The following is a 21879-nucleotide window of genomic DNA, read 5'->3' as shown; positions in this document are numbered from 1 at the left end:
AAAGACAAAGTTGTTATATAATATTCCAATCAATGTATATGTTACATATATTTTCTAGAGAGTGTATAACTAAGGAATAAAATATTTTATTACTTAGCTGGAACCCAGAAGTAAGCGTTCTGAAAAATCATTACTGGTGGCTTGACTCTACCAGCTAATTGGTTTTAGTATTTTTTAGTATTTTTCAGAAATAATGAAAAAATATTAGGACAGTAAACTAAACAATGAGGACAATAAGAAAAAATATATACATTATCCTCCAGCATTCACTTCCTTCCTTCTTGATCTGTCTAGATAAGTTTATTTCTTATTTTGCTAGAGGGAAAAAGGCTACTTAAAATAAATTCCTTTGATTTCCTTCTTTTCTTTCTCAAAATATTTTTAAATTATTTACTCATCCTTTTCTCATTTTTTCTTCTCAAAGGAAGAGTGTCTTCTCTCCTTTTTATGACCCATCTGTCTTGTACTTTCCACTATCTTCTGCTTCCACACCCCATATGCCCACTTAACTTTTTACCATCAACTTCTCCCCAACTTTCTAAATAGAAACTATTTACCTCTGTCTATAAATAATCTATCTTAACTTCTGCCTCTGGTTACAGTCCCCACTTCCTACTTTCTATTATACCTCAAAATCTTGGAGTATGTTTTTCCTCCAGCAGACACTAAGAGGCATTTTTACTTTGTTTGCAAAATCCTTATTTGTCACTCTCTTTGGCCTCTGTTCAGTGTTCATTGCTAAGAATTCTTATTCATTGTGTCCCTGGCTTCCATGACACAAGCTCTTGGCATCCTTCTTCAGTGCCTTTTTTTGATATCTGCCTTTTTCACTCTTATTCCTGTTATTATGGTAGCATAAGAAATTATTTCTAAACTGAGGTGCCTGGTGGCTCAGTCGGTTAAGCATCTGACTCTTGTTTTCAGCCCAGATCATGATCTCACAGTTTGCGAGATTGAGCCCCACATCGGGCTCTGCACTGAGAGTGTGGAGTCTGCTTGGAATTCTCTCTCTCCCTCTCTCTCTGCCCCTTCCTTGCTTTCTCTATCTCTCTCTCACAATAAATAAATTAGCTTAAAATTAAGAAATTATCTTCAAAATTAGTAGTGTAAAACTACCATTTATTATGTTCGTGGATTCTGTGGGTCAGGAATTCAGATGAGAAATAACAAGATTGGCTTGCCTCTGCTCAGTGATGTCTGGGCAGGCAGGTAGGCTGAGCTGGAATTATCTGAAGGTTGGTTTGCCCCCATGTCTGGTGCTTTATGCTGGCTTTTGGCTGAGGGCCTCATTTCCTTTTCATGTAGGCCTTCTATGTGGACTTTCAACATGGGCTAGTTGGCACTTCCTCATAGCACTGAGGCTGGTTCCAGTGGATTTTATCCCCATAAAGAGTAGGCCAGACAGGAGCTATAACTTTGAAGGATTTGTCTTACAAATAATATAGCATCATTCCTGCCATATTCTATTGGTAAGGAGTAGTCACAAGCCCAGATTCACTGGAAATATTCTTCAGTGAAAACACTGAGTACAAAAGATTGAATTTCTTTCTCCAAATTAAAGAGTATTTTATTGATTTATTTCTTTAGAAGAGTAAAATTTTAGTACTCTTTAAGCACATACAATATGAGTCTGCTGGTCAGCAGCTTTTTCACTGATTACATGCATTAAAATGTTTAAGAAGAACACAGGTACAATTATACATTCTGCAACCTAAAATTTTCTATGTTAACTTCAGAAAATATTCTTATATTTATTGCCAATTGTTTAAGACGAGCTCATTTCTTCTATTGAGTTACTGGGTAATTTTAAGAAAATTGATTTTCCTTTTGTTTTCCCTGAAATGAATTCTCAAAAGACAATTTTCAATTGCTCAAATTTGTTGGTGATGTGGCTGAAACCCCAATTAAGGAAAATTACCAAATTTTAGAACCTTTGATCTTTAGCCAACCATTTGCTGGAAGAAATTGACTTTGGGTGATGAAAGTACATTACATTTATAACCAAAGTTGTTGCAAGGATAAATTCTGAGACTGGTCCAGAGAACCAAATACTGTCATTGCTCCCAAATGGATTATGGTTGAAAACTCATCCAGATGTCCCTATGTACTTAGAAGAGTCTAGTTGATGATCTCCCTAGAGCTAAGTAGCCTGGAGGCAGGTTGTGAAGCATTAAAATATTAAAGTTTAAAGTCCATTAATAGGTCAGAAAGGGAAATGAAAAGACAGAAACGAGGAAAAAGTACGGTGATACTTTCATTGTAAAGTCAAATGGCAGAAGGTCAGGAATGATGATTTTGTTTACATTATTAACTATTTTATTATTTTTTAAAAGTTTATTTATTTATCTAAGAGAGAGCAAGAGAGAGCGTGTAACTGGTGGAGGAGTAGAGAGAGAGAGGAGTAGAGAGAGAGAGAGAGAGAGAGAGAGAAGCAGTGTCCACATCACAGAACTTGATGCAGGGCTTGTTCCCACAACCCTGGATCATGACCTGAGCCAAAATTAAGAGTCAGATGCTTAACCGACTGAGCCGTCCAGGCACCCCTGAACTACTTTATCATTTATAATGATACTTTGCATTCACAGGACTATGCCTACAAAGTAAGGATTTCAGTGTGCTTTGTAGATGAATACTATCATTCTTATGAGAGATCTTAGGGAAAAAAACTATATTTGTATAAAATTGGCAAAATAGACTACAAGTCAAAGCCCTCTTAGAATTATTCACCTTATTAGTTAACAGGTGACTGTGGTTTCTGGAATTCTGGGTTTCTTATTTCAGATCAAAATTCAAAACATAGAGCGTGAAAGTATCTCCAGAAAATTCATGATTGAGAACGTTTTCCTTATAAATTCTTACTTTTATTGTACCATGAGGAATTTAGTTTAAAAAACGTAGCAACCATGGTTGAGTTTTCCTGAGATGTTTATTTCTTTTCCAAGTCTTGGTGAAAAGTAAATACAATATATTTATATGTAGCTGGGGTTAGAAGACTATGATTGGTGACTGGTTTGAAGACCATCAGGGGATTCTGGTCAATAACCATTAGTATCTTAGTGGTCAGGTTTGAGAAGCAGATATTTGATTTTGAAAATTCAATAGAAATAAAGTTTTCTATCACAGGCTCTTTCTACATAGATCACATGAAATTGAAAATTGGGACAAGCCCACTACTAAAACCATCATTTATATTATTAAAGCAAAAAAAAAAAAGTAAGTATTTTGGTTTTGCAACTATTATATTTTTTCCAGTAGGAATTTATGTTCTCATAAACTGTGCTTTTAATTTCTCCAGCTTTGGGGGATCTTCCTTCTCTCAGAATTTAATAAGACAGCACTGATTTCCCATTCCATATCCTGTTGCAAGTCCAACACATCAAAAACTCTCAGGCTTTTCAGAGAATTTGCGAACCTTTGGTGGCTACCCCTTCTGAGCTCTGGCTCTTGTGGACTTCTCAATCCTTCCTCACTAGTAGAGCTTTTCTGGATTATTTGGGCTAACTGAGAAGTTTACCACATGCTATAGAATAAGAAACTACTTGAAATTGTATATTAGTGATCTCTGCTTTTAAAGGCCTTGACCATCTTTGTTATAAAAGGAAATTTCTTACTGACCCCCTTTCTCCTAAGAACTTGTCTGCTATGATTTGTGAAGTTCCACTCTTACCCTCCTAATCCTGAACTTTTCCCCTTAATTACCTTTGCCCTGGACTGATCACCTCTTCCTTGGGCTGCTGCTGGAAAAATCAAAATAGTTGTTAACTTTGTTGTGAAGATCTTATTAGCTCTCTTTTGCTCAATCTTCTTCCTGCCTGAGTTTTTTTTTTTAAGTTAAAACAAAATTACCAATAAACAATAAAATAGACCATTATAACGATCTTCTAAGTAAATTTACTTTCTATCTGAATCTAATTCTTAACCATACAGAACCAGCAGAAGCTTAGAAAGTACAGTTTTTGTTTAACACGTCCAGTTAGAGTTGCCTCAGGAGGGCTCATCTTCTAGAATAGGGGTCTCAGTGAGTGTAAGGGAAGATATAAAGTTGTTTTTCTCCTATTTTTTAAGGGTAAATTTTCCTAGTTCATATGTTGATCTATTTTGGACATGATCCTAGAAATTGTGAATATTATGTTGTAGAGACTTTGATTTTTATTATATTCTTCTAAAGGATTTTTACGATTTTGTTTAGCATGCAGTTAACTCACTTAGACTCAAACTGAAAATGCTTTATCACCTGTAGTGTTGGCAGTTCAAATTCCTGTTTAGTTCTTTAAGCCTTATATGCAATCTGTACAGTCTTTTCTCTATATGCTTGGTTCAGGGGTCAGACCGAGGCTTGGGCAGGATTCATACTTAAAATTTAGAGGTCTGTCTTTTCTGGTTTATCTCCTCTATGACACCTCCCTTCACTGGTTCCTTAGGCCAGAAAGATGGTAGGCTTTACATAAGAATTTGAATCATCCTGCACTACACTGAGACTGATGTCCTTCAGATCAAAACCAAAGAAATGGGGACTCATTCGTGTCAGTGTCCTCCTCCAAGGTAAAACTTCTCTCCAAAACATGCCTGCTTTTTGTTCAATTTTCATGGTCTTTAATGTATTTAAACATTGTATCCAGAGTTTATAGCGATCTGCTAGAGAGCTGGTTTTTAGGAGCCTGTTCCACTATACCTGAACTTTCTTTTAAATATTTTTTTTATGATGCTTCCAGAATGTCCTCTGTAATATATTTGGTCACAGCCCAAGATTAAGAATTAATAGCTTAACCTCAGTCTCTGTTTAATTATATAAAATGTTAGAAATAATAATAAATAACCATACTGTCATTTGTTAACTATGTACTAGTCAACAAATGTGTTGTATTTTATGCTAAGTGCTTTAAAGACATTACCTCATCAAATCCTCATTATATCACTATGTAGCCATATCAAGAGGGAGTATTAACTCAGTTTTATAGATGAAAGAAATGAAGCTTCAAAGAACTTAAATAATTTTCTCAGGCTTCCCCAGATATGAATCTAGCTCTCTCTGACACCAGAATCTGAACTTTTAAGCACTAATCAATGTGCCTGTTTGGATTGTTTTTAGGAGTAGAAACTAGTGAAACTCATAATAACACAATCTATAAATCTAGAGTTGTAGTAAAGACCTGCCATGGCAATATTTAGAAGCATGCAAGTAGTTTTCAGTAAAGCACTCAAAATTTTTAGAACTGGGTTTTTCTTTGCCATGGTCATGCAGAAGTGGTTTTGCCATTATGCTGAAACCATGGTTTTTTAGACTTAAATTCTTGCTTATTGTTAGAATGAGTGTAGAGATGGGCTTTTAAATTAGAAGTACTTTTACATATTTGGAGTTAGAGTTTAAAAGCACGGGGAAGGTGAGCAAAGAAAAGGCTGTATATAGTGAGAGTACCAGACAAGGAAACATTAAGCTAAGCAGAGCATTTTTATGCTGTGGTTAAAAAGTTTTGGGGCGCCTGGGTGGCGCAGTCGGTTAAGCGTCCGACTTCAGCCAGGTCACGATCTCGCGGTCTGTGAGTTCGAGCCCCGCGTCGGGCTCTGGGCTGATGGCTCAGAGCCTGGAGCCTGTTTCCGATTCTGTGTCTCCCTCTCTCTCTGCCCCCTCCCCCGTTCATGCTCTGTTTCTCTCTGTCCCAAAAATAAATAAACGTTGAAAAAAAAAAAATTTTTTTTTAAAAAAGTTTTATCAGTAGCACCAGGTGGCTCAGTTGGTTGAGCACCTGACTCTTGATTTCAGCTCAGTTCATGGTCCCAAGGTCATGGGATTGAGCCCCACATCAGGCTCTGTGCTGAGCGTGGAGCCTGCTTAAGATACTCTCTCTGTCTCTCTCTCTCTCTCCCTATGCCCCTCTCCCCTGCTTGTGCTCTCTCTCTTAGAGACATAATTAATTAATTAATTAATTAATTAATTAAAAAGCTTTACCTACTTGTCTTCTCACACTGGAGGAGGAAGGAAAATAACAACAACAAAAACAACAACAATAATAGCAATTAACACTTATTAAGTATTAATAAGCACTGTCTTATTTATTTCTCACAAAAATCCTCTGAGGTAGGTAACATTACTGTCCCTATATAACTGGTGGAATTATGAAATCTAATTAAAGTAAATATCTTGTCCAAGGTTATATGGATTTGAACCCAGTAGTGTGAATTCTGAATCACTCTATCACTTGTCATGACAGTATTTTCCTATTTGAAAAAGGAAGTTCTTACCACTTCTAGGTATATTCTATGAAGTTATTGGATCATTTTAGCTTTATTGGTATTGGGACAGTTTTCCATGTGCCCCAGCTCTTTTCAGTTGAGTATCATCAAAGAGGCAGGCTGTTATAAAGAAGCATGGGGAAAGTTTTCATTCTTCAGCAAGGGCTGGGAGAGGCCATATAATGTTCTGTCCCCATTCAACAACCCCCAGACTGCTAGGCTGCTAGAAAATTGGGAAGGATAAATTAGGAACAGATAAAACAAAGAGTCTTAACATGTTATGAGCTCTTAGAATTTGTCATCTCACATGTGGCATACATTCTACCAACATAGAACTTTCTTAAAGAATTAAAATAGGTAAATTTATTAATAATCCCCCCAAATCAAGAGAAATGCACTGTTCTTGAGGGTGTACTTAGTCTTTTGTGGGTCTCCTGCCTTCTGTAATCCCTATTTTGGGCAAAGTTCTGGGAACATGGTTAAAGTCTGACCTTTAGACATTAGGAAATGTGAAGAAAGCTATACTTTCACTGCATGAGTGTATATACATATTTAAGGGCTCCTAAAGACTTAATATACAACCAAAAATTTCAATTATAGCACAAACTACACTTATGTCAATAAGGGAGCATGTATGTAGATTTGCAGAGAAGAATAATGATTACTTTCTCAGCAATACTTTCTGAAGAATAGTTAGATTTTAAATATGCAACACATACTGGCAAAATAAATAACAGTTGCTTGCTATTTCTTTAATGACCATATAGTAATATCCACAAGAGATTGATATCATAAATCTAGCTTCTAGCTTCACAAATCTCTTCTAGCTTTAAACTGCTTCATGTGTAGCAAACATGGGTCTGCACAAAATAGATTAAAAACCATCACAAAATGTATGTAAAGAAGTAGCCAACTAATTATTACATGTAGAATTTCTTCTTTTTCCTTCTTTTCCATTATTTTAATGGGAATACTTATGGAAGCCACATATATTGAATTTTGGTTTTTTGGTACTGCTCCCATTTCTCATAAAATTTGTTAAAGTTTGTTCATGCAATATATATTAAATTATATCATTATAAATAATTTTGAATATATAAATCTAATTCAAGGATAAGTCTTTGGTCAAACAACATATTTTGACTTTATAAATATGGCCATAATTGATATAATGCATGTCAAAGTTTGAAAATATAGCTCACTATTAAGTAATCTATTAATGTAATATACCACGTTAATAAATTAAAGGAGGAAAAATGATTATGTGATAGATGTTGAAAAAGTATTATATAAGATTCAACATTCATTAATGATAAAGATACTGTTAGGAAACCAGGCAAAAGAAGAATATCTTCAATTTGATAAAAGGTTATTTTTGAAAAATAAATATATTGGTGACATTTTAAAAAGCATTCCTAGTAAAGTTAAGAAAAGCATAAGTAATTCCTCAATCTTTGCTTCTTTTCACCAATTTACTGGAGGTCCTAGCCAGAGAAATAGGAGAAAAGAATAAGAGCTGTATTTGCAAATTTTATCGGTGTCTACATAGAAAAATCCCAAAGAATCCAAGACAAACCAATAAAATGAGTAAGTGTCATCAGTAAGATTTCATGAAACACAAATTGTTAACAAACATGAAAATCTACTCCACCTTATTAGTCATCAGGATAGACATTTGATACCAGTCAAACTGATGAAAGTCTGAAGATACCATGAATTGATGAAGATACAGGCAAACAGGAATTTTCATGCATTGCTGGTGGAATTAGAACTTGACACAATCATTTTGGAAAATAAATTTGCATTTTCCAGTTAATTTAAAGTGAGCCCACCCTGTGTGCTCCAGAAGAACTCTTACATGTTCACAAGCAGACTTACACAGCAATATTTATAGAAGCATTTCTCATAATAGTGAACAATTTGAGGCAACCTAAATATAAAGCAATAGGATAATAGACAAATTATGTTTTATTCATACAATGGAATAAAATACAGCGGTGAAGTGAATGATCTATACCTACTGGTATTAATACAAGCAAAAAAAGTTACTGAAAAATATGTTTACTATGTTACTATTGATATAACATTTGTAAAAAGTGAAACAATACAAAAATATTAATGGAATAAAAGTCTGCACTGTCTTGCACAACTTCAAGAAGCACCATTCACATGACTTCATTTTCAGTGGAACTCCCATTCAATGTAACAGGAATGGTGCTTCTTGGAGTCTTGCAATGCAGAACCCCTGGTAGTTGGTTCTGGGAGAGCAGAAAAGGGCAGGGAGGAGTGAAGTGGACCCCAGCGTATCTGTAATGTTGATTAACTCCCATGCTCAGAAAGATTTGCATTTCTGCCTCTCCCCATATCACTTGTAGAAAAAGAATTTCAAAATAGACACACCCAGAGAGAGATGTTAACTGAATTTGAATAAATATGTATAGGAGTGAGAAGATAAAAGGCTTTCTTATGGTCAAAGTGTGAAAATTAATTTAATATTGGCTTTAGTACCAAATTAGTTAAGGCAGCAGCTAGGTTATTGTTGGAATAAAATTGCACAACATATTTCAAATCAAATATGGGTGCTATTTTGAATTATCCATGTCATTGCATTTTCCCTTTGAGGTACTGGTATGAAACCATTAAATCTCAAAATACTATATTGTCATAGGTTTCAGACATTCATAGAAGGAAGGCACTCAGTAGGAGCATTTGGCAGAATTCATCTCCTTTGAAAGGGAATTAATCACTAGCATTTTAGCAAATCTTTATTTGGCAAAAAGATTAGAAGTAATTTGAGCAGTAGATATATTAGAAATTTGCTCAGTTGGGGTAGTGGTCTCTGAATTTTAAAAACTGTACTTTGAGCAGATGCAAACAGAGAGGAGCCAAAATCTCTGTGCATAAAATATCAGTTGAGATGTAAAGGAGTGACATGTCTGATGTGTCCCATTGTGGGAGGTCTGAATGGACCAGAAGAGCACCAGGTACAGAAAAAAAGGTGAGGGTGTGGACAGAGCAATGAAATGTCAGATAATCCTAATATTTCACCACTATCCTGAAGATGGGTTAATGAATAATTACAAAAATCTTACTAGAAATGCATCCAAATATTATTTGTAATGTGCCATATCTGTTATATTAAGAATGTTAGATATTAACAAATGTTGATGAAGAAATGGATGGAGAGCGCAGTGTCTGAACAAGGTGGTTTCACTAAATGCCAGTGCCTCAACTGAATGGGTAAGGTAAGAACACTTTTTACAAAATGATGCTCAAACAGGTCCATTTTGTTTGAGATATTCCATAATATTTATACAATTTTATTTTATACATGTTTTCTTACATCTGCATGCATACAAACACTGTTAGTAAATTAATACAAGCATCCTTCCAAGATCTTAAAATTAGCTTCACCACATTCAGAATATTTTTGTGGAGCAATAAGCTAGGATGTTCTTGAATGAATTTATTAGCTAGACCATGTCAGTTACATCCCTCTGAGTCTCAGCTCAGAGACTGAGACTCAGAGACAGTGTGCTGTATTTCTTACCAAGGAATATTTAATATGCAGAAATTGGTGGTATGGGTGGTAATTTTAACCCAAAGGAATAAAATAAAAATTACTTGCTTCTGAAATTGTGACTTTCAGCTGTTCTTTCTTTTTAATAAAAGTCAGAATTAGACATGTTCTCAATGAAATTCACCTAGCTTGTCTACTGGACCAGTGTCTAGCTTATTAAATCCAGTTGGCTTGAGCCTTGTGCCAGGGACACAAAATTTGTAAGTGTTTTCTTTCCAAGAGCAGTAGAGCTTCGGCTGCCTCTGTGACACAGGCCCCTAGAAAATCATGCACGATATATACAGGCATACCCTTTGGCTCCTGGGACAGCATCGTTACTTTTTAACATGAAGGGCAGCATGAAACATAGAAAGAAATGAATGAGCACATAAAAGGTATTTCCTCTACATAACCTGAGTATCTGAAAGCCTTGCTGTGCACCTGCACTGCCATGTGGAAAACTGCTGGCTGAGTCCACAGGCATGGGCACTGCCTGCAGCTCACAGCTGGGCTGCTTTGCCTTCATTTTTGCTGCTGCAGGCACTTTTTCCTCCATGAACCTCCACGAACCTTTCCTTTGGTAAAGGCCTGTTCAATTCTTCTCATGTTAACTTGATACTGGAGGATTGGGAACTGTCAGGCAAAGTCTTTCTTGTGATATTACCATTTCCAAGAGCCATTAAAATATCCTTGTTACCTGTCTGTGTATGTAGACTCTGAGTTCAGCAAAGGAGCAAAATATAAGGGGTAAATGGTACTAAAGCCTAACTGCACTTGGGAAACTTTTATTTTTCTGTCTGCTGCCTTCTAATGTCACTGTCAAGATGTATTGGACTTCTCTCTTTCTCAATATCTCATAATAAAAATCATGGTAATTATAGCTAAGAATATTAGGAAAAGATTAATCAAGACCTCAAGAACTAGAGGTATCTCATACCATTCTGAATAGCAGGGATGATGAGTCCGGGTCCCTCCTGCTCAGAGCCTTGTCACTCCCTGGTTCCTGAGGGCTTGCAGAACTCCACCTGAATTTTGAAAAACCTCATAAACTCTCATTAACTGGCCTCATAAACTCTCTCATTACAGCAAGTGCAGGTAAAATGAAGGAATTACCAAAAGGTATGTAGTTGCTAACTTACTATAACTAGGGCAAGAATCTAGATCTCCTGCTTCAGCCAAAGTGTATTTCCTACTGCACCACAATGTATCCTATAAAATGGAAAAGGTTTAATTTGTTGTGTTGTTGTTGTCATGGAAGAAAATGGTACTCAGTGCTCCTGTGCCTCATGAGGCTGAGGTGGCAGTGATGAAGCAGTGTAGTGTGCTGTATTTCTTACCAAGGAATATTTAATATGCAGAAAGCAGCATATCAGAGCTGAACCCATAATTGGGCCTTCTATGGGGTAGGTGGGTCAGGGGATTCCTGAGAATATGGCATTTTCATTACTTTATATTCTTAAGGGCTTCTCTTTTGGTTTAAAAGAGGAGGAATTTTTTTTTCCCATAGGAATCTAAAAGAGGAAACTGAGGTGAGCAAAGGAAATGGAATGACACCAGCCATCCTCTCCAGCGCTGGTGGTGGGTTCTCATGAAGAGAACATGAAAGAACAGTTTGCACAACCAACCTTGTGAGACTCTGAGCATAAGAAGTAAGAGGCAGATCCCAGGAGAGGGAATCTGCTCACTCGGCAGAGACAGAAGCCTCATCAGCAGCCCTAAACACAGGCAGCTTTGGAAGCCTTTCCCTGGATCTAGCAGTTTTCCAAGTTTGGTTCCCACACCTGGCTCTCTGTATACTTCCCCCTCAATGTGCCATTCACTCACATGGCTTCCATTATCACCTAGTCTGCTATTGACTCCCAAGTTAATCTTGCTTAGGCCTCCCTGTGCTCCTCACTCAAAATGCCAACTCCCTAATTGAAATCTATGCTGTTTCCTGGGCACCTCACAACACACTTCTCGTCTTCCATTCTCCATCTCTGTCTGTAATGCCCTCTCTACAGCCCAATCAGACCCAGAGCTATCTCAAGTTCCTTTATACCCCTTTCCACATCTAAGCTTTGGGCATGTCTGTCCAATCTACCTCAAGACTGAATTCCTGCACCTCCTACTCTCCATTAGTGATCCAGACCACCATCATCTCTTGCCCAAAGAACAAAAACAGTATCTAGATGATCCCTGCTTTGCGTTGTTTAATTCATGATCCACACAAGTGCCGGAGATGTTTCTAAAATGAAAACTTTTGTCATGCCACTCACTCCCTGGTTAAAATGTCTTCAGTTACATCCAATTACCCTTTAGATAAAACACAACTTTAAAATGGTTGGAAGGCTGTTGGTTATTACTCTGTCTTTTGCCTGCTGTACTTTGCCTCCACCTCTGTACTCTTTCTTCTAGTGTCCAAATTCTTTTAATCATGAACCCTTGTCAATAAAATACTGTTCTGTATGTTTTTGCCAGTCGTACATTTTGAGTATGTATTTGCTATGTACAAATCTTATTATGAATCCTATTTTACATAAGTAAAGCATAGCTCTTTAGATGTAATAGAAAACTCAGCAGATGTGCTAGTACTTCTGTCCTCCTGGGTGGAGGGTGTCCTCCTCTCTGTGGAGACTTCTCCTGTGTCAATGTGGGGTTGCCTTTAGACCTCTGCATGTGATTTTTTTTTTTTTTTTTTTTTTTTTGCCTGGGACACTTTCTCCTAAATTTCATCTATTACTCCTGCTCACAGATAAATTTGGATATTTATTAAGCCATTAGGCACTAAAAAGTTATTGCTAAGAGGAAATGAGCCAACTTAAGCTCAGTAATTAAGAGTTATATTAATAATTTTTAAGTAGGTGTTAGATTTTGCTAGTACTGAGTACCAAAACATACAGTTACAAATACCTGACTTGAACTTCAACCCTAATCTCATGTCATGTAAACCTGGAGGCTGGAAGTTTGGGTACTGCCAGGCAAAGTCTTTTTTGTGATATTACTATTTCCAAGAGCCATGTTTGCTCTTTGCCCTGTCCTTCATCTCTTCCCTGGTGGTTATGGATAGTGTATGCTTTCACTGGGTATTTTCTAGGACCTTGCTCTAACTCAAAGCAGGTAAAAAGTTAGCTTCTGTACTGGTCCCTTGAGAAACTACCAGACACTGCAAAACACACAGCCTTAATTTTTGAGAACAAAGTCCACATTTCCCTCCAACAGCAGCAAGCCACACAAGGAATGTGGGTCTTCATTTCCATGGTCACTAGCAAGTTGGAAGTTTTGGGGATGATAGGCAAGTAATAAAAATGCCACCATGGGGAGGTAGAATTGGATGAAGGTGGTCAAAAGATGGAAAATTCCAGTTATGAGATAAATAATTACTGGGATGCAATGTACAACATGATGACTATAGTTAACACTGCTGATGTGGGAAGCAAAGGCAAGCTGAGGACAAAGCACAAGCTAACAACCCTCACCTGTAACCCCAGATGGGATATGTGTGACATTCCTCAGGTACTTCTGGCTGTCCAAGTACAAAGAAAAAGGAAAAACAAATGGTTAACTGATACAGATCACAGTCATGCAGGATATGAGTCTCCATCAATTTACAACTGTGTTAATGATTTATAAGGAAAAAAGCAATTTTATGAATAGCAAAATTTCCAGAAACCTATAGACTCAATTTCCTGAAGCCCTAACATCACCCTCCACTACATAGGATAGAAAATCTTTTATAATCAGTCACTCCTCACAACTCCAGTGCATCATGGGGTCCTGTCCCCATGCTTTAATAAAATCAACTTTTTGCACCAAAGATGTCTCAAGAACTCTTTCTTAGCTGTCGGCTCTGAACTTCAACACTTCAAACCACATCACTGCTATATAGTATATTTGAAAGTTACTCAAAGAGTAAAAGAGTAAGTCCTAAAAGTTCTCATTACAAGGAAAGCAATTTTTTTTTGTAATTATATGAGGTGATGGTTGTTAACAAAACTTATTGTGGTGATCATGTTACAATATATATGTCAAATCATTCTGTTGTACCTCTTGAACTTATACAATGTTGCACATCAACCAAATGTCAATAAAACTGAAAAAAAGATGCCATATGTTTTCTTACAGAAATTTAGTTGCTTCTTTCTTTATTAAACACTTTCCTGGTTGCTGTGTTTGGTTAGATTCTAGAGTTCAGAAAATTTTATGTAGTCAGTTTTTGCTTCAGTGAAAAGACCAAATCTTGGAGCTCACTACTCCATTATTTCTGTGGTCTCACTTCTGCATTCTCTTTAAATCATCCAGTTGTTGCACTTTAATCTCTATAATTTGCATTTAAAAATAATTTATATCTTTTTATTGATAGTCTGTTTTTGAAGTGACATTGCCATCATACTTTCTCTTCTTTAATCATAGTTTTCTTTAATTTTTTGAACATGTTTATAATAACTACTTTGGCATCTTTGTTAGACATCTGGTTGCTCTCACAGGCAGTTTCTATTGCCAGCTTTTCTCCCCCTGGCATATGGATCATACTTTCCTGTGTTTTTTGCATGTCTTGTAATTTTTTACTGGGAACTGGGCATTTTAGGTAATATAATGTAACAACTCTGGGTCCTGGTTCCCTTTTCCCCTTCTAGGGCTTGCTATTTTTAGTTGCCTATTTATTTGTTTAGTGACTGGCTGAATTATTTCACCCTGCAGTATGATGCAGTATTATGCCTCTGACATTCCCCTTGATGCGGTTTTGGAGTGGTGGTGAGAGTCCAGAACTGATGACCAAAAAAGAATTCTTGAGATGTCATTGGTGCAAAAAGGTGTTTTTATTAAAGCATCAGGACAGGACCTGTAGATAGAAAGCGCTACACTGAGGTTGTGAGGAATGACTGATTATAGAATATGGAGTTACAGGAGGTAAAGGCAATAGGGAAGTTTCCAAAAGAACTTTCATATTCTAAAGAGGACTCATAAGATATTGGAGGCCTTGTTATTGTCAAGCTAAGGTTGGTTTTCCCTCTAGCAAAGCATTAACATTAAGACAGTAGGGAGTTCTGGAGAAATGTCAACTATGCCTGCTTCACGTATTTGTCAATGTGCTGCAGTTTATAAAGAAATTTAGGTTTATTTACATTTTCTTCTTGCCTTTGTCCCCCACATCACTATGGAGGAGGGGGGTGATATTAGGGCTCCAGGAAACTGAATCTATAGTTTTCTGGAGATTGCCTTTTTTCTTATAAATCATTAACATAGTTGCAAAGGGATGAAGACTCATTTCCTGCATGACTGTGATCTCTATAGGTTAACCATTTGTTTTTCCCTTTCCTTTGTTCTTGGACAGTCTGGAGTGCCTTAGGAATATCATACATATCCCACCCAAGGGGGAATTTGTGGGGTGTCAGCTTGCCTTATGCTCCCTCATCACCCTCAGGAGATATAGTTTTGGGTTTGCCTTGGAATGATGATGGTTTGGACAGGGCTATTTGATGGCTCTTTCCCTGGCCATATCCAGCGGATAATCACCACTAATTGCTGACTCTGTTGTTTTCCACAATGTCCTGTGGCATAAATTGCTCCAAAAACTAATCTAACTAAATTTGGGATCGCTTATAGGGAAAGTTCTCAAGGTCAGTGATTGAGATTTGTTCTGACCCTAAGAGGGCTCCCACTGCTGCCCCACTTCTTTCAGCAAACTTCCCAGCATATATACTCACCTATACCTTCAATGTATCTATTGTTCTCACAATTGCTTTTTGCCAAACCTCTACTGTTTTCAAGAGTACGGGAACTTATCCACACTATTGAAAATGAAGTCTGCTACTTTGAAAAGATATTAGGAGCTATTTGTTTTGGAGCCTACTTCTCCCCTTAGGCAAAATCCCTGAGCCAGTATCTCTGGAGGTGGGTGGGAACAATGGGGTCCTTCTTTCTGAGTGACATCCTCACTTTAGTGTTTAAGTGCCCAGTGAGGTGGAGCAGTAGGCTCAGGTGCTCCCACCTTGCCTGTCTTGGTGTAGAATGAGACAAAGTGAACAGTCACTATGCCATGATATGGCCATTTGTTTGTGTATGAGGCATCATAATTACAGAGCTCTGGGGTAGGTGGCAGCCTGGAAGTTGACTTTTGACTCTGCCATGCACTGTTTTGATTTGGGTAAGTATATTCATTTTCCATAGCTGCATAACAAATTGCAACAAAATTAGTTTAAAACAACACACATTTGTTATCTCCCAGTTTCCATGCCTCATAAAACTGTACATGGCTTGGCTGGAACCTCTGCTCAGTATCTCACAAGGCTAAAACCAAGGCCTGAGCCGTGCTGCATTCTCATCTGATGCTGAAGGGCTGGATCCAGACTCATGTGGCTGTCAGCAGCATTCAGGACTCAGAACTTCTGGTTTTTTGCCCAGCTCCCAGAGACTGCCTGTAATTCCTTACTACCTGAGGTTTTCCAAATGTCAGTTTACTCAAGCCAGCCTGTAGCAAGATGATGTTTTATATAATGTAATATAATCATGAGAGTGATGTCCCATCACATTTGCCACATTCTATGAGTTAGAAGCGAATCACAGTCCCAACTATACTCAAGGGACAGGGGTTATATGATGTGAAACACCAGGAGGCAAGGATCATGAAGATCACTTCAGAGTCTGCTGAATCAGAAGGTACTTAATATCTCAGAACCTCAGCTTATTCACTAGAAAGAAGAAGAAGAAGAAGAAGAAGAAGAAGAAGAAGAAGAAGAAGAAAGTGAAGGTATAATAGTACCTATTCTTAGGATTGTTGTGAGGACTAAGGCATGCAAAGCTTTTAGAATAATACCTGGTTTATTGTAATTGTTCAGTAGTACATAGGTACTGTTGTCACTGCTTTTAATTCCTAGATCTCCACACAGCCCAGGAAACATCAACTCTGACAATTATTCATGATTTATTGATTTGACAGCTCTTAAACAGATGATCTGGGGGTGCTCTTTGGCTGCTCTCAGTCCCTTTCCATCCTCAGTCCAGTAAATGTGTGGATGAAAGAATGGGGTGTTTATTGAACTACCTACTCATATCTGTCCATGACTAAATGGGTGTCTTAGTCTTTGCAGGCTGCTATAACAAAATGTCATAGGCTGTGTAGCTTATGAACAACATAAGTTTATTCCTCACAGTTCTGGAGGCTGGAAGTCTAAGATCAGGATGCCAGCATGGTCAGACTGGTTCACAGCTGATGACTTCTCTTGCTGTGTTCTCATGTTGTAGAAAGGATGAAGGATCTCTCTGGGGTCTCTTTTATAAGGACACTAATCCCATTCATGAAGGCTTTACCTTCATGACCTAATCACTTTCCAAAGGCCCCACATCCAAATACCACCACCTTTGGGGTTTAGGTTTCAACTCTGAATTTTGAGGGAAAACAAACATTCAGACCATAACATAGTAATGGGAAAGTGAGGGAGAGGAAGAGGAAACTTCCCTCCTTTTTTACTATGTTATGGAACCAGGCTGGAATGCTGGTGGAAAAACCAAGTGGCACTCGGAGATCTTGGTGGATTGGAGATTTATTTAACACTGGCAGGCTCAGAGGAGACTGTTTCTCCAAAGCCTGAGCCCAGACTGTAAGTGGGGAGGGTATCTTATAGCTGACAGCCTCCATATCTGTGGGGGTTTTTGCACACACAACAAACAAAGGAAGAAGAAACTGGAGGAGGGGTCTCTAAGCTAAACACCAGAGTTTGTTTTAGTTCAATCAGCCATCTTTGGTGTACTTTATCCACTTCTCCAACAACTAGAGAGGGCTCAAAAGTACTATAGGAACTTAGAGAGTAAGTGAAACAAGTCAGAAAAAGAAAGACAAATACCATATGATTTCACTTATTGTGGAATCTAAAACAAGAAAACAAATGAACAAATAAACAAAAAACTAAACAGACTCTTAAATACAGAGAACAAACTGGTGGTTGTCAGAGGAGAGGTGGGAGGGTGAATGGACAAAATAGATAAAATAGCTTAAGAAGTCCAAACTTCCAGTTTTAAAATAAATATAAGTCACAGAGATGAAAAGTATACCATAGGGGATAGAGTATAATATTGTAGTAAGGTTGTATGGTGACATATGATGACCACATTTATCTTAGTGAGTGCTGAATAATGTATAGAATTGTCAAATCACTATATTGTACACCTGAAAATAATATAACATTTTATGTAAATTATACTTCTATATAAAAAACCTAAAAAATAAAAATAACATGAACAACAAAAAGAAAGTCAAAGAGATGAAAAAAAAGAGGACATCAAGTCTGCTATAGTACTTCATCCTTTATCTAATCTTAGCTGTCTGGTCCAAGGCTAGATTATCAATAAAACTGTACACATGCTTATGGCATCAGCAAAACAGTTTTAAAATGTGCTATTTTGATAAAAAAATTGAAGTGATCATCATGGGAAAAATCTGAGCCTTGTTGATCTTCCTTAACTCAGATGTGTGAGGCTTAATACTGCTTTTGTTTGAATTACATATGAAGGTACAGGTAGGGAACCACACTTTTTTCAGTAATTATTAGTATTAAAGACTTTGAACTGATTTGAATATAGCTAAGGACCTAGAATTGGAAATATCTTTGACTTGGCACTCAGTCTTTATTTTTGTTTTATACACTATTAGAATAACCTTCTTGATTTTGTTTCTCAGATTAAATGCAACAAATGAAAGGCAGTGAGAGGTGGAATTTCTAGGTGATTTCCTCTGACAACAGATGTGACAACTGACAGCTTGGGAGTGATGAGGGGATGGAAACAAATGCAGATTTCAACAAGCATGGCAGTTTGGGACCTTTTAAGACAGGTGTTAAGTTACACTACTCACCCCTACAGCATCATAGAATAGTACAGCATCAAAGAAAGTTTACATTTTATTGAGAATACTCAATTTAATCACAGAAAAGATGTTTATACATTATTCTTCGGTGGAAATAACATTTAAAAATCATTTATAAGCTGTGCTTTAGATTTTATGAAAAATAAACTTACATGTACTTAAAAACTTAAATCCAGGTTAGCATCCATTAGAATAATATTGTGCATTTGGTGGGATGTAACCAAGGAAGGAACACAGAACACAGAAGGCAAGACATACTTTGGGTTCCATCTTCAATCTGTGATGTACACCGTGCCAGCTGCCATCTTCCTTTTAACTACGTACTTCCTGCTTTGCTTCTTAAGTTCATGTGCTTACCCCCATCTGATGTCAAACCCACTACCAGACCAGCAGTCCTGTTTGTGGCTGGCTTCTTCTCTTGACAGCTCAAGGAAAATTCCCTTGAGGGTCAAGTATTTCCTCTTCCAGAAGACACAACCACTCTCATTGTGTTCCAAGCAGCCCTGCTCTGTGGATTAAAGACCTTACTTCATTCCTGTCATCATTCATCCCTTTAAGTTACTCTCCAACTTAGTGAGGAATTATGGTCAGAATTTGCTTCTTTTTTAAGCTTTATCTTTAACTATTAAAAATGGATGAACTTACCAATTTTTTTCTATATTGTCACTGGGGTGCCACTTTTCAATATCTAGCATCTTTCCTGTGGCTGATGGTAGGATGAAGTTTTCCAGTGACTGGATCTGCCTCTTAGACTTATCTGTGGCAGGAGGTAAAATGTTTTTCATCAGTCTCTGGCTTGGGTCTCAATAATAGGGCTGTTCTTGAAGTGGTGTTTTGTTTTTGTTTCCCCCATAGTTCCAAAGAATAGTGAACACCCACACATGCACACACACACACACACACACACACACACACACACACACTCCAAAATATATATTGGGGCTTGGGGTCTCTTTTCCTTTACCCCTAATGTTCCAACAAATACACAAAGACTGGTTATACTTTCTTCAAATAGTCACAATTTTCTTCTGGCCTTTGTTTCCATATAGGAAACAAGTGGATTAAATTTTTATTTCTTCCTCTGAAATTCATGCTTCTAAAGCATGAGGAGTTTTAACGAGGAAAGGACTTTAAGGCCAGTGGTACAATGGTATACTACATGAGTAAAGAAGACTAACAGAGAACGTTCCTTTATTATTGAAGACTCAAAGTTGCTTATTTGACATTTATAATTTATACCATGCCTGCTTCCAAAAAATTTGAGATGGCATACAGTAAAGCAGGCAGGCAGGAGGGAGGGAGGGAGGGAGGGAGGGAGGGAGGGAGGGAGGGAGAAAGGGAGAGCAGGGATTCTGTGTGGTAGTACATGATAGGCAAATTCAACTGCAGTAATTTATTGGCATCTTTGACTTACAAAGATATTGCAGCTTGTGCCCTGAGTATTTGTCCTTGTAATTTAACTTCTAGAAATTGATTACAATGGTCTCCAGGCCAGAAAGGCCACCCCAGAAACAGACTTGATAGATAGCTATAGAAGAACAAGTTTTTGCCTTAGTGCAAAGCTCTCAAATTTGTACTACTGTCTGTGCTTTGTATTCTGTACCTCTTTTTAATATATTATTTTATCTCCTTAGTTATAAAAGTTGTACTTACAAGACTTCACATAGGGTTAAGCTATTACAGACACTAGTCTGTGGGATAATCCTCATGCACATTAGGGAAGGAAAGGACAGTTGGAAAGCATTAGCATTTGTTGGTATGTCATGATATTCTGTCCCTTGACAATATTATCTCCATGGCTTCTAAAATCAGGGACTAATAATTCTACCAGTACTTGCTACAGAGGATCATCTTTTTAAATGCATCCCTGAGCTCTTGGCTCCGGAAGGCATATATAAAGGGGTCAATGACTGCATTGCACATGATCAACATGCCATTCACCTGGAAGAGGGACATGTAGCAGGCACAGTAAGGGTTATTTGGGCAAAACGTCATTAACAGGATGTGAAGGACAAAGGGGGCCCAACAGAAGATGAAGACCCCAAGTAGGATGGTCAGTGTGATGGCCCCTTTCATGTTGGCTCTGGGAAGGGTCAAGATCTTCCTGGCATGGGACCGAGCAAGCAAAAACATGTGCACATAGAGGCACAGGATAAAGACCAACATCAGAGGAAATAGCGATGTGAAGGTGATCACTGTGGGGATGTGATGGGAGAAGATCACCATGGTAATGGCGCTGCCTGTGCAGCTCACCCAGATGACCATCAGGACGACAATGGCACGGCGCATGGTCACAATGCTGTGGTACTGTAGAGCATGGAAGATTGTGAGGTAGCGGTCAACAGCTATCACAGACAGGCTGAAAATGGAGCCAAGGAGGGAGAGGATGAACAGGGAGTCGATGATGTCATCTGCTGTGGTTTCAAAATTACCACGAGGCTTGAGATAACCCATGTTTCTGAACATGATCAGGATATTTTCCAGGATCTTATATAGGCTGCCCAACATATCAGAAATGGCCAAGCTGCAAATGAAAAAGTACATGGGTGACTGAAGATTCTTATTCTTCATCACAGCCAGAAGGACCATCAGATTTTCCAAAACTCCGATGATGGATATTGTGAAAAATATCTCTTCTGGCAAAACCACATGAGGGCAGTCTGAATTATTTCTTGTTGTGTCATTGATGTTTTCATATAGATTGATAATATGCTTCATTTCTCCTGCTAGTAGTTAAGACAGGGGTGTTACTTGGACCAGACAGAAAACTTGACTGATTCTTCAGAATCTTTTCTTCTTTGGAGTATTTGTTGGAGGTACAAGGTAAAACCACCTGACCACCTAAAGAATATACAGCAACATTAGTTGCAAAATACTCTACAAAGTAAAAACTAAGTCACATTTTCTTTCAGAAAGCTCTATTGCTTCAACGAAATACGATGGTGTAGTAATTTAAAAACAGCAATTTACTGGACCCTCATATTAACTTCTCTATGAAAAAAAATCTTTAGTGGAATTTTAAGCCCAGAGATCAAAATAATCATCCTTTGTCATCTGTCCTTTCCATTCCCCACCTTTATCATGAATCCAACTGTGTGTGAGAAAAATTAAAATAAGAAAATAAGTAAAAAAAATGAAAGCCATGTGTAGAAACAGGAAAGCACATAACTACCCTTCTTTGATTTGGAGGTAGTGGCTGGATTCAATGAATTAATGAGATGTTTAGGTTCTTTCTATTCCACTGTTT

The 21879-nt window shown here is 37.6% G+C and overlaps 1 protein-coding gene across 1 annotated transcript; it reads right to left on the bottom strand.

The window, feature by feature from the left end:
* Positions 1–20447: 20447 nt before the first annotated feature.
* MC2R (melanocortin 2 receptor) lies at positions 20448–21368 on the bottom strand. Its single transcript, XM_025931348.2, has one exon. The coding sequence runs from the start codon at positions 21348–21350 to the stop codon at positions 20457–20459; it is 894 nt and encodes a 297-aa protein (XP_025787133.1). The 5' UTR covers positions 21351–21368; the 3' UTR covers positions 20448–20456.
* Between the last annotated feature and the right edge of the window lie 511 nt (positions 21369–21879).

The sequence above is a fragment of the Puma concolor genome, chromosome D3, assembly GCF_028749965.1.
Source record: "Puma concolor isolate L17-30 chromosome D3, mPumCon1.1.hap2, whole genome shotgun sequence".
NCBI classification, from domain to species: Eukaryota; Metazoa; Chordata; class Mammalia; order Carnivora; family Felidae; genus Puma; species Puma concolor.
This window is presented reverse-complemented; position numbering and strand designations above follow the sequence as displayed.

Bases quoted from the DNA above. Each gene is read 5' to 3' on its own strand.
- MC2R (XM_025931348.2), bottom strand. From the start codon at position 21,350: ATGAAGCATATTATCAATCTATATGAAAACATCAATGACACAACAAGA.